Source organism: Dendrobates tinctorius, unplaced genomic scaffold (assembly GCF_039654945.1).
Source record: "Dendrobates tinctorius isolate UK_male_01 unplaced genomic scaffold, ASM3965494v1 ptg000011l, whole genome shotgun sequence".
Lineage (NCBI taxonomy): Eukaryota > Metazoa > Chordata > Amphibia > Anura > Dendrobatidae > Dendrobates > Dendrobates tinctorius.
In genome coordinates, this window is record NW_027361679.1 from 122366323 (window position 1) to 122384540 (window position 18218).

Below are 18218 nucleotides of genomic sequence, written 5' to 3' on the forward strand. Positions count from 1 at the left end.
CCTTGAGCCTCTGGAGGACAGCACAGAGATGACCCATATGTTTCATTTTATCAGCAGAATATATAAGGATATCATCCAGATACACCACCATGAAGCGCCCAATGAAATCCAAAAAAACATGATTAATGAAATTCAGAAATACTACTGGTGCGTTAGTCAGACCAAAGGGCATAACCAGGTTTTCAAACGAACCCTCAGAGGTGAGGAAAGCCGTATTCCACTCATCTCCCTCCTGAATGCGGATGAGATTATATGCTCCCCTGAGGTCCAACTTAGAGAAACATCTGGCCCCAGACAATTGATTGTACAAATCAGGAATAAGCCGGAGGGGTTAAGTATTCCTCACAGTGATCTTGTTTAATTTGCGAAAATCGAGGCGTGGGCGTAAGCCACCATCTTTTTTTCGTCACAAAAAAGAATCCTGCCCCCACAGGAGAAAGAGGGGCGAATGTGCCCTTTACGAAGACTATCAGAGATATATTCCTTCATAGCCGCCCGCTTACGGCCGGAGAGATTATATAAACGGGCTTTGGGCAGATTGGCAGCAGGGACGAGATTAACAGCACAATTAAATGGGCGGTGTGGTGATAGAACCTCAGCCTCCTCTTAGGAGAATACAACCTCAAAATCCTTCAGGTACTCCGGAATACCCTCCAGACTGACGGATGACACAAATACATTAACAAGGCAACCTTTAGAACAATTAGGACCTCAATTAACAATGCCCCGAGATTCCCAATCAATGATTGGGTTATGTAACAGTAACCAGGGAAACCCCAACACCAGTCCTGCAGGTAGATTGTCCAACACACATAATAGGTTATTGATGACAGGATCCCTTAAGGATAAACTCCTCGGAGATAAACTTAACAACATTCTTAGTGAGGGGTGTTTTATCAATGGCCACGATATTAATGGGAGTTTCCAATCTGACTGTCCCTAACTTACATTTGGCAACCAAATCAGAGTCAATCAAGTTCAAAGATGACCCACAATCCACAAAAGCTGAAGTGGAGGTACAACCGTTCTTGACACAAAGTTCTACTTCCAATAGTAGTTTAAGAGATGAGGAAAAAGGTACCTGAGAGTCTGGGCAACCTCCTCGACAGTTACCCAGACTTAGGCGTTTCCGGCACCTTGGGAGTAGGAGGACAGGAGGGACAGTCCTTTTTCCAGTGTGCCGGACTACCACAGTAGAAGCAGAGTATCCCATCACGTCATCGTCTCCTCTCCCTTTTCTTGATGGTGGTGACCCCCACCTCCATGGGCTCAGACTGAGGTGTAGCATCAGGGTTACTCGGAAGCAAAGGACCTTCTCGCTGCATGACCCCTGTCCCTTAGGCTAGTTTCACACTAGCGTTCTCAGGTGAGTGATTTTGCTGGCGCTGCGCCCAGCGCACAAAAACGCTCTGTGTTGCATTTTTGTGCACTGGGCGCAGTGCCAAAAGGGCGCAGCGCCAGCAAAATCATACCAGCGCACGGTCAGCGTACCCAACGCTAAATATAGTGTACACTGATCGCATGCAGCTTCATGCGATCAGAGGAGGAGCTGACCGGAGGGGGTGTGGCCGGGGCGGGGCTTAGTGGCGGCCCTGCGCTGCGCCCAAGAATGCTAGTGTGAAACTAGCCTAAGTCTTTGATCCATCCGGATGGCCTGAGTCATAGCCTCCTCGAAAGAACTAGGTGGTGGATGGAGAGCCAGAGCATCTTTCAAATGGTCAGACAATCCCCTCCGGTACTGGCACCTGAGTGCAGAGTCGTTCCATGAGACCTCTGGTGACTAAACTCCGAGCAATACCACTCGACTGAGCGTTTTCCTTGTGCAAGACCCATGATAGTATCCTCTGCCACCCTGACACGGTCTGGTTCATCATAGATAAGTCCTAGGGCCTCAAAAAACCTATCCACTGACATACGTTCAGGAGCAGTAGGGGACAACGAGAAAGCCCAAGATTGGGGACCTTCCCTGAGTAAGGAAATAATTATTCTCACCCGCTGACTCTCATCCCCAGAAGATCGAGGTCTCAGTGAAAACAACAATTTGCAGCCCTCCCAGAGCATACAAAACTTATCCTTCTCACCAGCAAAGGTGTCAGGGAGCTTGACTAAAGGTTCGGGAGAGTGCAAGGCAACATCTACAGAATCACCAGACCTGCTGACAACATGGGGGGTGGTACCCTGCACCGTCTTAACCATCTCTGTCAACTCTTTTTGCAATTGAGTATGAGATGTGGCCAGAGCCCTATGTTCCACCAACAATTCCTGTATCATCTGCGTCAAACTGGACACCTGGTCAGCCAGATTGCGCTGCGGATCCATAGCCAGGGAAAAAAAAGAATAAACCCCTCTAAATATATGGTCCGTTATAATTTAATGCCTGCTGCAGCGCAGTAGCACACAACCTCCACCAGGGGGTGCGAATGAAGGAAAATAGGTACACTCACAGTGAAACCACAGAGCAGTAAGCAGGAGCCACTAGGTGGTGGAAGAGAAGGCAGAAAAGCCGGGTCAGCAACAGAGAGGGAACAAAGTACCAGAGGTCACAGCAATACACGTGGTCAGAAACAAGCCAAAGAAGTCAGAGCCGGTCGGGAGAAGGAAAGCCAGAGACAGAAGACAGTCAAACTGGTCAGAGAACAAGCCGAGTCAAATACCAAGAGGTCACAACACAGAGGGCGAGTACAACAACGAGCAAAGTCACAGGGGAAAACAGGAATGGGACATAGGTAAACGGGCAGAGGACAAATCAGGGTATAACGGGGTCAACTGCTTAAGCCAGAGACAGGAACTACAGGGTGGGCAAATGAGGATGACCCAGATCGGCACGCTGAATTTTCAGAATGGGCCAAACAAAAACTGGAACATGACCCTCAGTTTTCAAAGAACATTATGTTCAGTAATGAGACAAACTTTTTTGGGTGGGCCATTTATATGGATACACCTAAATAAAATGGGAATGGTGACAGTTTTCTTGCGTAGGGTGTCTTGCATTGAAATCTGCTGCAATCACCCGGGTACTGTGTTTACCAGACATCAACACAATTACTATCCGCTCCTCACATGTTAACCTCTGCGACATGTCAATGGCTGTAAACAAAGAGGAACTTGTAAATAACTCATGAAAGAATAAAGATATGTTAAAACCAAGCACACCAGTGTTTTTCTTGTGAAATTCTCAATAAGTTTGATGTGTTCCATTGGAAAAAATAAAGTTGGATCCAAAATGGCCAACTTCAAAATGGCCCTCATGGTCACCACCCATTTTGAAAAGTTTTCTCCCTCCCATATATTAATGTGCCACAAACAGGAAGTTGATATCATCAACCATTCCCATTTTATTTATGTCTATCCATATACATGGCCCACCCTGTATAACTGACGCTGCTTGCAGTTAACAGCGGACTGAAATAGCCAGATACCAAAACGAGGCAGGGAAGATCAACCCCCGCATGACCATCTCGGGGAGAGAATAATCAGAAACAAACCCCGGACTGGATCATGACACTACTACCCTGAATGTTAGGACATTTTATGTTTCTTTGGGAAAAGTGGATGTAGAGCCAAGTCTGCACAAAGTTCTTGTGATGGATATGACATTTCACATTTATATTCTAAAACATACAGTAACTTTCCCTGCATACCTACCTTACAGCAGCTCATCATGTGTGGATATGGCAAGCATTTCCAGTGAGGAACACTAACCATAGTATTAAGAACAGACCTCCCAAGGGAAATCTGCTCCAAATACTTATTCTATGGTCTGTAATGACTGCTGATGGTATTTGTAGCGGAACAAGATGATGCACCACAAATCTGCTCAATGGAGACACATGAATCTTTACTAACAGAAAAGTGGAAGCAGCTCTAGGAGAGTGGGTCTTAATGCCTATGGGCAAGGGAATCCTGGCAGGGGCGTTACTACCGAGGTTGAAGGGGTCACTGCGACGGGCCCCCCGAGTGCTTAGGGTCCCGCCCAGTCCAGCAAAGAAGCAACCATCTTCATATGGGACCTGGGCTTCAATCACGTCCTGCGCCCCCTCCTCCAGCATGGACTCGGTTATTCCTCCCCCTGAGCTCTGCACTCCACTCCTCAGTGTCTCAGATGATGGAGGATGAGACCTGCTGCCATCACTCAAAGCCGACACCTCTCAGTGACCAGTCACATGGAGCTCTGTGACTACAGAGTGCAGGGGGAAGGCGCGCATTCAGGAGCATGCGATGGCTGATCTGTGCGCACAGGACCTGTGATGAGGTCACAGGAGGGGAGGAGTCAGGGGTCACATGATCAGGGGCCTTAGTGTACGCAGGACTCTGCTGTGCTGGTTGTCATGCTGCTGGATGAGGGTAAGTTTATGTGGGGGGTCAGGAGGGGTTTACAGGGTGGATGTAGCAGAGCTGTGTGTGTACGAGATGTACGGAGCGTAGCCGTGTGTGTACGAGGTGTACGGAGCGGAGCCGCGTGTGTACGAGGTTTACGGAGCGGAGCCGTGTGTGTACGAGGTGTACAGAGTGGAGCCATGTGTGTACGAGGTGTATGGAGTGGAGCCGCGTATGTACGAGGTGTACGGAGCGGAGATGTCCGTGTACAAGGTGTACAAAGCGGAACCACGTGTGTACGAGGTGTACGGAGCAGAGATGTGCGTGTACGAGGTGTAGGGAGTGGAGCCTCGTGTGTACGAGGTGTATGGTAGGGCAGCACGGTGGCTCAGTGGATAGCATTGCAGCGTTGGAGTCCTGGGTTCAAATCCCACCAAGGACAACATCTGCAAGGAGTTTGTATGTTCTCCCCGTGATTGCGTGGGTTTCCTCCGGGTACTCCGGTTTCCTCCCAAAGACATACTGATAGGGAATTTAGATTGTGAGCCCCATCCGGGACAGTGATGATAATGTGTGTAAAGCGCTGCGGAATATGTTAGCGCTATATAAAAATAAAGATTATTATTATTATTATGGAGCGGAGATGTAAGTGTACGAGGTGTACAGAGCAGAGCCACGTGTGTACGGAGTGGAGATATACGTGTACGAGGTGCACGGAGCGGAGCCGCCTGTGTACGAGGTGTACGGAGCGGAGATGTGTGTGTATTTTGGCATGGGGGGCCCCATTTGAAAGTTTGCACTGGGGCCCATAACTTTGTAGTTACGACACTGAATCCTGGCCAGTACATAAACACTGCAAATAGAGTCCAGTGGGAAATAGAAGACATGGAGGCTTTTTTACTTCTATTGAGATCAATCAAAGACAGAGGCAAGTTCTCATCTTTGCTAAAAATGCAGCTGTTTCAATAGAAATCTTGAAACAGAAGGACAACATGCCAAGAGACCTCAGGCGTAGAACTTGCTAGAAGGACAGAAAATGAAATAAGCTGGTTAATAATCACAAAAAATGAAATCTTTGGTCTAAATTGTGGAAGAAATCTAAGAGAAACTTTGTTTGCAAAAACAGAAATAAAGGGTTCACGAGAATCTAAAGGTTGGCGCTCACTAACCATTCTGGCTGACATTACAGACAGTAGAAAAATTACTTTTTGAGATAGATGATGTAAAGAACAGCTTTCTAGATGTTCAAAAGGAAGACCACAATTTTTTTTTAGCATTAGGAGGGCTTCACAGACTACCAGACTTATAATTTTAGGTCCAAGTCATCTAGACATAGTCATAAACACATTTTAACTAAAGAATCTGATGAAAAACATGCCCCAAAAGGGACTGGGAGGACTGGAAGCTGCACCCCAAGAACTGAAGGAGTAAGACATTTGGCAAACCAGTGTTCAATAATTCCAGGACAATTTTACAAGAAGGAGAATCAGTGAAAAAATTGTGAGAATTACACCATTCTAGAAATATCTTCTTAATCCCTGAAGAAATTCTGCTTGTAGCAGGACATATTGAATGGTTCAAGGTGTTCAAAAAAACTTTAGAAGAACCTTTGGAGGCTAAAATGGTCCCCATCAACCTACAGGCCACCAGTCTGAGTCTTTGGGCATTTTTGCAGAGCTAGTTGCTTTGAGACACTAAATCCAGACTTGGGGTACTACCCATATGTGAGAAAAAAAAGTTCTGCTATCTGGACCGAAAAAAACGGACGAGTGCCATGAGAGTGTCATGTGAGTGTCATGCGAGTACAATGCGATTTTCACATCTAGCATCTGATTTACATCCAATTGCAGTGCGATTACTATCCGATTGCAATGCGATTTTAACATGAGGTTTTACATACAGCAGTTCTCTGTCATTTACACATCATTTTCTAACAAAATATTTGTCAAAACACACACACATATATATATATATATATATATATATATATATATACTGTATATACACTGCTCAAAAAAATAAAGGGAACACTAAAATAACAGAATATAACTCCAAGGAAATCAAACTTCTGTGAAATCAAACTGTCCACTTAGGAAGCAACAATGATTGACAATCAATTTCACATGCTGTTGTGAAAATGGAATCGACAACAGATGGAAATTATTGGCAATTATCAAGACACCCTCAATAAAGGAGTGGTTCTGCAGGTGGGGACCACAGACCACATCTCTGTACCAATGCTTTCTGGCTGATGTTTTGGTCAATTTTGAATGTTGGTTGTGCTTTCACACTCGTGGTAGCATGAGTCAGACTCTACAACTCACACAAGTGGCTCAGGTAGTGCAGCTCATCCAAGATGGCACATCAATGCGAGCTGTGGCAAGAAGGTTTGCTGTGTCTGTAAGTGTAGTGTCCAGAGGCTGGAGGCACTACCAAGAGACAGGCCAGTACACCAGGAGACGTGGAGGGGCCATAGGAGGGCAACAACCCAGCAGCAGGACCGCTACCTCAGCCTTTATGCAAGGAGGAGCACTGCCAGAGCCCTGCAAAATGACCTCCAGCAGGCCACAAATGTGCATGTGTCTGCACAAACGGTTAGAAACTGACTCCATGAGGATGGTCTGAGTGCCTGACGTCCACAGATGGGGGTTGTGCTCACAGCCCAACACCGTGCGGCCCTCCAAAGAAATGCCATGTGTGATTTCTATAGGAGTTACACAGTGCACGAAACGGTAAAGTAACTTGCATGCCTCTTTGATTATGAGAACTGTTTCCCCAAGCTTACCAGATAGAAGTCCATATTGGTAACTTAAAAACAAGAATATCACATAGCTTACAAATTTTATCATTATAACTATATGATATATTAACAATCACTAAACACATTAAAAGGGGTATTCCCATCTCCAAGATCCTATCCCAATATGTAGTAGGTGTAATAATAGTAATAATAATATTAGCAAATACCTCCAGAAATTAGAAGTGTAGTATAATTCTTCTGATTCGCTATGTCGCTTACCCCCTGTTCAGGGCATTACAGTAGCTTAGGTATCCATGGTTATGACCACTAAGAACTAACTGTAATGGTCGTAACCATGGATGCCTAAGCTATTGTCATGTCCTGCACAAGGAATTGGTGACATAGGACTATACTACATTTCTCATTAGAGGTGTCTGCTAATGTACAATAATTATCATTACACCTACTACATATTGGGATAGGATCTTGGCGATGGGAATACCCCCTTAACCTTGTTTCACTTCTAGAGTTTCAGATCAAGAGCAAATCAATAAGATGAGCCCCAGCAACCTTGGTATCGTTTTTGGGCCTGCACTGATGCGACCGCGTCCCACTGATGCTACTGTTTCTTTGTCATCTCTTGTGGATTATCCTCACCAAGCTCGAATTGTGGAAGCACTAATTGTTTTCTTTGATAAGATCTTCGAGGAGAATCCCATATCAATGGATAAATTATCAAGGATCAGTGACGTAAGCTTTTTGCATAAATCTGTTGGATTTCTTTGATGTATAACTGTTGGGCCAATTTTACATTGCATTTGCTGTGCATATTCAGAGTACGCAAAGGGAAGGCTCCAGTGCTTCTCAAACTGTGAGGCCCAGGTATCATATTGGTCTGTCTGATGAGGCCTCAGTGGGAAAAATGTGAAGAGAAATGGTTATAATTTTTAACAGATTTACAGAAAATAAAAAAATGAACATTGGGCTGTCCTAAAAAACATAGCAGTGTGTGCATCTGTCTTTACAAACTCACAATATGTACTTTTTTGTGTATTTAGAATTCCTGTGAATCACTAACTGAATATTTAGTTGTATACCCTCAGTTTTTTAGAAGTGCTTCACATCTATGTTGCATAGTCAACCAACTTCTGGAACCTGTCACCTGTTATTCCAACCCAGGAGGCTTGGACTACATCCCACAATTTCATGGCATTTGTTGGCTTTGTCTCAGAAACAGCATTTTTAATGTCACCCCACAAATGTTCTATCGGATTAAGGTCCGGGGATTGGGTTGGCCACTCCATGGGGCTTACCAAAAATTGTAAAGGTGGGATTAGTAGAAACAGAACTCATCAAAAAACTAATACCCCTAAAAATTAACTTTCATTGAACATTTTAAAAATCAAATAGACTAAAAGTATAATAAATTGTCCTGCCAAGCACAAACAACACTATGGCTGAATGGCAATAGGGAAAGTTTAACCCAATAGTCTTATATTGTTGAACCTGTGCTGATGAGACAGCGAACAAATAATAATCATGAAGTAGAAATTCTCACTCACCCTAATCTCACCCTGAGGACAACCCTGCCTAACTGCAGAGGTTGGCACCCTAGCTTGAGCGTAATGTGGCAACCCCACTCCTCAAAGGCTTCTGTCACTGTACTCACAGCAGGGGTGAACCTAGCCTCTCTGCTGCCTGAGGCGAACAGCAAAATGACGCCCCCCCCCCGCACACAAAGTAAATTCTATATGTAAAACTGAGTACAATAGTGGACATTTTGATTTAGGTAAATAGAAAAAAAGGTGTCCAAACACAAGAATGTCAGCACCATGCCACGCACATACAAGAACAACACAGAAGTATCCAGAACAAGGGTCATTAATGGCAATGGTAGGCCTGGCACAGGGCCAGACTAGGACAAAAATGCAGCTCTGCCACACAAATCCCACCAGCCCACAAACTATAACAGTCATCAGCCCCAATCAGTGAATTTTTGCTATACTTTGTCATCCCCTCATCACTCTCTTAAAGGAGGTACTTGAAGAGCCACATGTGAATGGCGCCACAGTGTGTATGATTGACCACAGCGCCATTTACATGGTGCTCTTCAAAGCTACGTTTCCAACAAAGTCAGCCCCTATCCCCACATAATGCTCCATACAGTATTATGGGCCCCATATATTACTGCTTTCAGTATTATGGGCCCCATATAATGCTCCATACAGTATAATGGGCCCCATATATTACTTCATGCAGTATAATGGGCTCCATATCTTACTTCATACAGTATAATGGGCACCATATATTGTCCACTTGGACTGATAGTAATAGTGATTTGTTTGTACCCTGTTGTCTGGGGCTGGCCCACTTTATGGGGGTGCTCAGGGCATATGATTATACACCAGTAAAAAGTATGAAAGACTCAATGTGATCAGTGCCACCATGTTTCCTACCCCTCTTATTCTACCGGTACTGTGGGCACACTGACTGGTACTGAGGAAAAGAAAGAAAGAACAGGGAGAGAAAAAAGAAAACAGAGAGAAAGAAAGAGGGGAATGAAAAAAAGAACAGAGAGAGAGAAAGAAAGAGGGGACAGAAAGAAAGAGGGGACAGAAAAAAAGAACAGAGAGAAAAAAGAAAGGGGAAAGAAAGAAAGAACAGAGAGGGAGAGAGAAAGAAAGAGGGGAAAGAAAAAGAACAGAAAGAAAGAAAGAGGGGAAAGAAAGAGAGGGGAAAGAAAAAACAACAGAGAGAGAAAGAAAGAAAGAAAGAGAAAGAAAGGGGAAAGAAAGAACAGAGAGAGAAAGAAAGAGGGGACAGAAAAAATGAACAGAGGGAGAGAGAAAGAAAGGGGAAAGAAACAGAGAGAGAAAGAAAGAGAGGGGAAAGAAAAAACAACAGATAGAGAAAGAAAGAAAAGGGAAAGAAAGAACAGAGAGAGAAAGAAAGAAGGGACCGAAAAAATGAACAGAGAGGGAGAGAGAAAGAAAGAGGGGAAAGAAAGAACAGACAGAGAAAGAAAGAGGGAAAGAAAGAACAGAGAGAGAAAGAAAGAGAAATAAAGAAAGAACAGAGAAAGAAAGAACAGAGAGAAAGAAAGGAAAAACAGAGAGAGAAAGAACAACAAGAGAAAGAAAGATTACAGAGAGAAAGAAAGAGGGGAAAGAAAGAGAAAGAAAAACAGAGCGAAAGAAAGAACAGAGAGAAAGAGGGGAAAGAAAGAGCAGAGAGAAAGAAAGAAAGAGGGGAAAGAAAGAACAGAGAGAAAGAAAAAGAACAGAGAAAGAAAGAGTAAACAGAAAAAAAGAATAGAGAGAGAAAAAAAGAAAGAAGAGAAAGAAAGAACAGAGGGGAAATAAAAACAGAGAAAGAAAGAAATAGGGGAAAGAAAGAACAGAGAGAGAGAGAGAGAGAGAAAGAAATAGGGGAAAGAAAGAACAGAGAAAGATGGGAAAGAAAGAGAACAGAGAGAAAAAGAACAGAGAGAGAAAGAGAGGAAAGAAGGAACAGAGAGCGAGAGAGAAAGAAAGAAAGAGAACAGAGAGAGAAAGGAAGAACAGAGAGAAAGAAAGAAAAAGAGAAAAAAGAAAGGAGAGAGAAAGAAAGAGGGGAAAGAAAGAAAGAATGAAGAGAAAGAGAGGAAAGAAAGAACAGAGAGAGAGAAAGAAAGAAAGAAAGAAAAAAAGAAAGATTAGAGAGAAAGAAAGGAGAGAGAAAGAAAGATTCTATAAAGATACTATAGCAGCCCGGATCCCATTGTAGTGCCCACCTGAGCCTCCCGATGCAGGACATATCATGATCCGCTCACATGGCCGGCATTCTCAAGTCCAAGGCGATCCCGCTGTCCACGCTGTTGGAGGACATGATGATGGATCTGAAGCATTCCTCAAAGTGCCTCCATGGTTCCGTCACAATTTCCTCCCGAAATTACCTCATTTCTGGTCAGCTTCTAGCACGTCACTTCCAGTGGAACGTCATGTGCGAATTTTAATGTGCTCCTTGGGCCTCCGCCGTGTACTCCTGTGACCGTGGGAAAACTAAGCTCCCGGCCAGGGCAGAGGGGCAGACTCTCAAAATCGGGACTGTCCCGCTGGGAGGTATGGATGCTCCCCACCATACACCTTGTACACATATGGCTCCGTACACACACGGTTCCGCTTTTTATGCCTCGTACACACATGGCTCCGCTCTGGACACCTCGCACACACACGGCTCCACTCAGTTCACACATGGCTCCACTCCGTAAACCTTGTACACATGCGGCTTTGCTCCATACTCCTCGTACACACGCGGTTCCACTCCATACACACGTGGCTCCACTCCGTACACACATGGTTCTGCTCCATACACACACAGCTCTCCTCCGCACACACACGGCTCAGCTCCGTACACTTCGTACACACAGGGCTCCACTCAGTAAACCTTGTACACATGCGGCTTTGCTCCGTACACCTCGAGCGCAAACGCGGCTCCGCTCCATACACACACGGCTCAGCTCCGTAAACTTCGTACACACAGGGCTCCGTTTTTTTACGCCCCGTACACACACGGCTCCACTCTGTACAACCCGTACACACGTGGCTCCTCTCCGTACACCTCGCACACACATGGGTCTGCTCCGTACACCTCGCACACACATGGCTCTGCTCCGTACACCTCGCACACGTGCGGCTCCACTCCATACACCTCATACACACAGCTTCGCTCCGTACACTTCGCGCACACACACAGCTTCGCTCCGTACACCTCACACACACACACGGCTCTGCTCCGTACACCTCGCACACGTGCGGCTCTGCTACATCTACCCTGTAAACTCCCCCTGACCCCACACATAAAACTTGCCTTATTCAGCACGCAGCACAGCAGAGTCTTGCATAGTACACTGAGGCCCCTGATCATGTGACCTCGACTCCTCCCCTCCTGTGACCTCATCACAGGTCCTGTGGCAGAGACGAGAAGATAGGAGAGCAGTGATGGAGATGATCGATAGACCAACGGCTGATAAGCACAGGAGGGGAGGAGTCAGGGGTCACATGATCAGGGAGCCCTGACTCCTTCCCTCCTGTGACCTCATCAATTACAAGGCTCTGCACGCTACCGCAGCACCAGCGTGAAGAGGGCGAGGCTAAATTGTAGGTGCTGGCTGTATGGCACGTTATCTGACTGACTGCAGGGGGCGGCGCAGCGCTGCCGCCCCCTGTGTTCAGGGACTTGATGCTGCCTGAGCCGACAGCTCAAATTGCCCCATTATAGATGCGGCCCTGACTCACAAGTAACTTGAGACTGTCTTTGATCATCCGAGAGCTGATCATTGGTTGAGTCTTCGCCATTCTGGCTATTCTTCCATCCATTTGAATGTCTTCCAATTTCTTCCACATCTCTGGTTTGGCTTTCCATTTTAAAGCAATGGAGATCATTTTAGCTGAACAGTCTATCATTGTTTGCACTTCTTTATAAGCTTTACCCTCTCCAATCTACTTTTTAATCAAAGTATGCTGTTCTTCTAAACAATGCCTCAAACATGAATGCTGAGTCTGTTGGTTCTCTTGGTGCAGTAGATTCTAACTGGTAAATTGTGTGACATGTGGTAATAGAATTTATTCCAAAACAGTGATGAATGTGGTTAGACATATTGGACTGCTATTATTTTGAAAACTACTGTAGATGAGTAAAGAGACAGCATAGACAATTAGCCACGGTGAAGTAAAATCAACAGTCTGACCACCATGCTCAAACCCATTGGTCATCATTGCCTAGGATAGCAGCTAATAAGAGGCCTCATTCAGACATCTGTTTTTCAGGTACATGTTCTATCCATGTTTTCAAGGAATAGAATAAGTACCCATTGAAATCTATGAAGCTGTTTACATCTGTGTTTTTTGCCTGAGAGTGTTTCCGAAAATAAAAAGAGAGATGTCAGCTTTTGATCTAAGCCATGGATACAAGTCTATTGGTCTGTGAAAATCATGGACTGCACATTTCCATCTGTGTGCTGTCAACTTTTAACATTGTAGTGAATAGGAGAAGCTTTGCAATTTTTTTTTCATATGAGAAAATTACTGATGAAATTCAGATCCAAAACTCTCATGATAAATTGGCCTGAGGGAGGCTCTAATAAAACATACAATCTTGTAGCCCATAGCTATAACAAAGTCCAGCATTGATATGGTAAGTCCTCACTGAGGTAGCTCTGATCCATGAGTCATGAAAGGCTTCAAACAGGAACGATCTACAAGAATAAACCAGAAGTTTGCTTCAATGCGAATTTTGTTGTGTGTTTTATCTGCAGGCCTCCTCTTCCCAGGAAAATGTACCTGAACTTCACGTCACGGCTGAAGAGGAGGTGGTTGAAGTTGCTACCGATTTCCAGTCTACAGTGTTCAGAGGTGAGTTACTGTACATATCTGCTCGTCTTCTGATATAAATCCCTTGGTTACCTCAACACAGTCATAGAGTGAAATAACAGGCACTATAATCAGGAGCTTGGTACTAGTGATGACTAGTGATTAGAACATTCCCGTTGCCTGTACCTGTAATTAGTAGGAATCTATTACATGTGTTTCTACTGCACTACTTCTATATCAATAGGATCATGACTGTACATGTACCAAGTAGTGATGAGCGAAGGTGCTCGGATAACGACTCATCCGAGCATCAGGGCGTGCTCGTATATTATGTTCAAGTACGCGCGGCTGCATGATTTGTGGCTGTTAGACAGCCTGAACACATGCAGGGATTGCCTGTTTGTTAGGGAATCCCCACATGTGTTCAGGCTGTCTATCAGCCACAAATCATGCAGCCGCGCGTACTTGAACATAATATACGAGCACGCCCTGATGCTCGGATGAGTCGTTATCCGAGCACCTTCGCTCATCACTACTTGGTACATGTACAGTCATGATCCTATTGATATAGAAGCAGTGCAGGAGAAACATGTAATAAGTTCCTACTAATTACAGGTACAGGCAACAGGAATGTTATAATCGAACACTTCAGCTTTTTGATGGAAGCAAGGGATGTGTGTATGAGGCCAGAAGCAGGAGGAATAACTTCCTAGAATTGAGCATAGTTCAAATGCTTGGCCATTACTTCAAATTTTGATTAAATTGTTGAGCAATAGTATTAGTTCCAGTAACAAAGTATAACTACATCATTATCGCTCTAATTAAGCTTATTGGAACCAATAATAAGCCAACCAATAATCACCTCTATATTTTTAAGCAATTCTAGCTCACATTTCATTTTAAAACACATCGTTAATGCGCATGGTACATACAACAGTTTATTGGCAACCTTAAAGCTAAAAGACTGGTGCCTTCAAGGTTGTTTGTTTTTTTTAAGATGTACTAACACTACACATGTACATGTGCTTTTCTCAAAATTAGAATATCATCAAGAAGTTAATTTATTTCAGTTCTTCAATTCAAAAAGTGAAACTCATACATTATATAGCGTCCTTACAAATAGAATGATGTATTTGACATGTTTATTTCTGTTAATATTGATGATTATGGCTTACAGCCAATGAAAACCTAAAAGTCATGATCTCAGTAAATTAGAATAATTAACAAAAAACACCTACAAAGGCTTCCTAAGCATTTAAAAATGGCCCTTAGTCTGTTTCAGTAGTCTCCACAATCATAGGGAAGACTATTGACTGACAGATATCCAGAAGGCAGTCATTGACACACTCCACAAGGAGGGTAAAGGGCCAGTCACACTAAGAGATATCGCTAGCAATATCACTATAACTAGTGACGTTATAGCGATATTGCTAGCGATATCTCTGTGTGTGATACTTACGACCCGCTCCCCCGCTGGTTATCGCTGATCGCGCGAGAACGTTCAGGACCGTTTCTCGTCGTCAGCTTCCTGCTGCGAAGACGAGCGACGCGTGGAGCCGGGCGGGAGGACGCAGGATCACCTGGTCTGACAGGTAAGTAGCAACCCCCGTCCCCAGCGATGTCGCTGGTGAGATCTGCCTGTGTGGCAGCTCACTAGCGACCACTTAGCGATGCACCAGCGATCCTGACCGCGTCATATCGCTGGTCGGGATCGCTGGTACATCGCTAAGTGTGACAGTACCTTAAGCCACAAAAGGTCATTGCTGAAGAAGCTGACTATTCAAAGAGTGCTGTATCCAAGCATATTAATGGAAAGTTGAGTGGAAGGAAATAGTGTGGTAGAAAAAGGTGCACAAACAACTGGGATAACAGCAGCCTTGAAAGGATTGTTACGAAAAGGCCATTCAAAAATTTCAGGGATATTCACAAGGAGTAGACTGCTGCGGGAGTCATTGCTTCAAGAGCCACCACACACAGAGGTATCCAGGACATGGGCTACAAGTGTCGCATTCCTTGTGTCAAGCCACTCATGATCAATAGACAACGGCAGAAGCGTCTTACCTGGGCCAAGGTGAAAAAGAACTGGACTGTTGCTCAGTGGTCCAGGGTGAAAGTAAATTTTGCATTTCATTTGGAATTCAAGGTCTCACAGTCTGGAGAAAGAGTGGAGAGGCCACAATCCAAGCTGCTTGAGGTCTAGTGTGAAGTTTCCACAATCAGTGATGGTTTGGGGAGCCATGTCATCTGCTGGTGTAGGTCCACTGTGTTTTATCAAGACCAAAGTCAGTGCAACTGTCTACCAGGAAATTTTAGAGCATTTCATGCTTCCCTCTGCCAACAAGCTTTCTGGAGATGGAAATTTCATTCTCCAGTAGGACTTGGCACCTGTCCACATTTCCAAAAGTACCAATACTTGGTTTAAAAACAACAGTATCACTGTGCTTGATTGGCCAGCAAACTCGCCTGACCTTACCCTCATGGAGAATCTATGGGGTATTGTCAAGAGTAAGATGAGAGACACCAGACCCAACAATGCAGATGAGCTGAAGGCTGCTATCAAAGTAACCTGGGCTTTCATAACACCTCAGCAGTGCCACAGGTTGATCGCCTCCATGCCATGCCGCATTAATGCAGTAATTGATGCAAAAGGAGCCCCGACCAAGTATTGAGTGCATTTACTGAACATACATTTCAGTAAGCCAAAATTTCAGATTTTAAAATAATTTTTCAAGCTGCTGTTATAAAGTATTCTAATTTGCTGATATAATGACTTTTGGGTTTTCATTGGCTGTAAGCCATAATCATTAACAGAAATAAACACTTGAAATAGATAACTGTTTTTAATGACTCTACAGTGTGTCCGTAAAGTCATGGTGCACTTTTATAGTTTAAAATTGGCGCCCTTTCTCTGGTCCAATCATATCAGACCTGTTCATGAGGAGAGATAACAAGAACCAATCAAACAACACAAACTCATTTAAGCTGTTGCTGAGCCCCCAGTCAGATTAACCCCTGATGAACTGAACTCTGATTAATACACTGCCAGGTCTGTGACATCATGCAACCACAAGTTTGGATGTGTGTAGGGCAACAAATGGAGCCCACGCCAAACTGCACTGAATAGGTATGAAACTGGGAGAGTTTTGTCTTTTATTTGGTGCAGATTTCACTTTTCTATCGTCTTTTGTTGCTTTCCAGTGACTGGTCATTAGTGCACTATGACTTTACGGACACACTGTATATAATATATGAGTTTCACTTTTTGTATTGAAGAACTGAAATAAATTAACTTTTTGATGATATTCTAATTCTGTGAGAAGCACCTGTATATTTTAGCTCCTGACGCTGTACCGGCTTCACAGACATGCCACAAATATGTTATAACTAAGGCTAGTTTCACACTAGCATTACCAAGCGCAGCGCAGGGCCGCCACTAAGCTCCGCCCCTGGCCACACCCCCTTCGATCAGCTCCTCCTAAGGTCGCATGACGCTGCATGCGATCAGCGTACCCTATATTTAGCGTTGGGTACGCTGGCCGTGCGCTGATGTTTTTGCCGGCACATGCGCCCTTTTTGCGCTGTGTCGACGTGCGCCAAACGCACTGTTGCATTTTTGTGCACTCGGCGCAGCGCGAAAAGGGCGCATGCGCCGGCAAAAACGTACCAGCAAAAGGCCAGCGTACCCAAAGCTAAATATAGGGTATGCTGATCGCATGCAGCGTCATGCAACCTTAGGAGCTGACCAGAGGGGGCGCGGCAGGGGGCAGAGCTTAGCGGCGACCCTGCGCTTTGGTAAAGCTAGTGTGAAACTAGCCTAACATGACCATCAAAGAGGAGATCCACGCATCGGGTTGGTTTGCAGTTCTAAACTATTATTTTATTACTTTTAGCATCAATTGGCTCATCTGTAGATTCGGAATCAGAGTCAGATGGTGGAGAAGACATCCAACATACATGGGAAAGTTTATCCACACGTGCCCAATTTTCAAAACAGCACAGTGAGACTAGCACAGATGACATCCCTTACATTGGAGCTGATGCTCAATCCGAGTCTGAGGAAGATAATGCTCCAAGTCAAGGAAACTTAGCGGAAAATAACACAAACCAGTCTAACAATGTACTATTGGCCTCTCCATTTCTGAGGACGCCTCTGCACTGCCATCGTCCTCTCCCCAATATCTGTGTGCTACAAGGGAAAATTGTATTGCGCTCTTCAACTGAACACTGTCCACAGTTTGTATAAGTGACTGCAACCTCCTTATGGGATTTTTTTATCCATAGTGCCTAGCAAAGCAAATATTTATCATTTAAAGTGATAGATTTATAATAAAAGCAACAGCTTTCAGCTTTGTGTGTACTGAAAATCCATGTATCCTGACAAGTGATGGTACAAGGGAACTGACTGACCTTGCTCAGCAGCTCCGCAGAGACTGAGAGATTGTGCATTTGTGTGTGGAAATTATACATCTTGTAATGTGTAATTGCTTGTAATAAAAAAAAAACAACTTTTACTTAACCCCTTCACCCCTGAGCCTGTTTTCATGTTCCTGACCAGGCCAAATTTTACAATTCTGCCCAGTGTTACTTTATGTGGTTATAACTCTAACTCTTCAATGGATCTCACTGATTCTGAGGCTGTTTTTTCGTGATATACAGTGCCTTGCGAAAGTATTCGGCTCCCAGAAACTTTTCAACCTTTTCCCACATATCATGCTGCAAACAAAGATACCAAATGTACATTTTTGGTGAAGAATCAACAACAAGTGGGACACAATTTTGAAGGTGAATGAAATTTTTTGGTTATTTTTTTG

At 44.3% G+C, this 18218-nt stretch overlaps 1 protein-coding gene across 1 annotated transcript in view; it reads left to right on the forward strand.

Moving 5' to 3' along the window:
• The window catches only part of ARHGAP45 (Rho GTPase activating protein 45), a 170918-nt gene extending 152987 nt beyond the window's left edge, over positions 1 to 17931 (forward strand). Inside the window, exons 21-23 of the mRNA XM_073547080.1 lie at positions 7585 to 7807; positions 13353 to 13449; positions 17298 to 17931. Of these exons, the coding sequence (XP_073403181.1) occupies positions 7585 to 7807; positions 13353 to 13449; positions 17298 to 17650 (673 nt within the window). The 3' untranslated portion in view covers positions 17651 to 17931. The remainder of the gene's footprint in view (positions 1 to 7584; positions 7808 to 13352; positions 13450 to 17297) is intronic.
• The last annotated feature ends 287 nt before the right edge of the window (positions 17932 to 18218 follow it).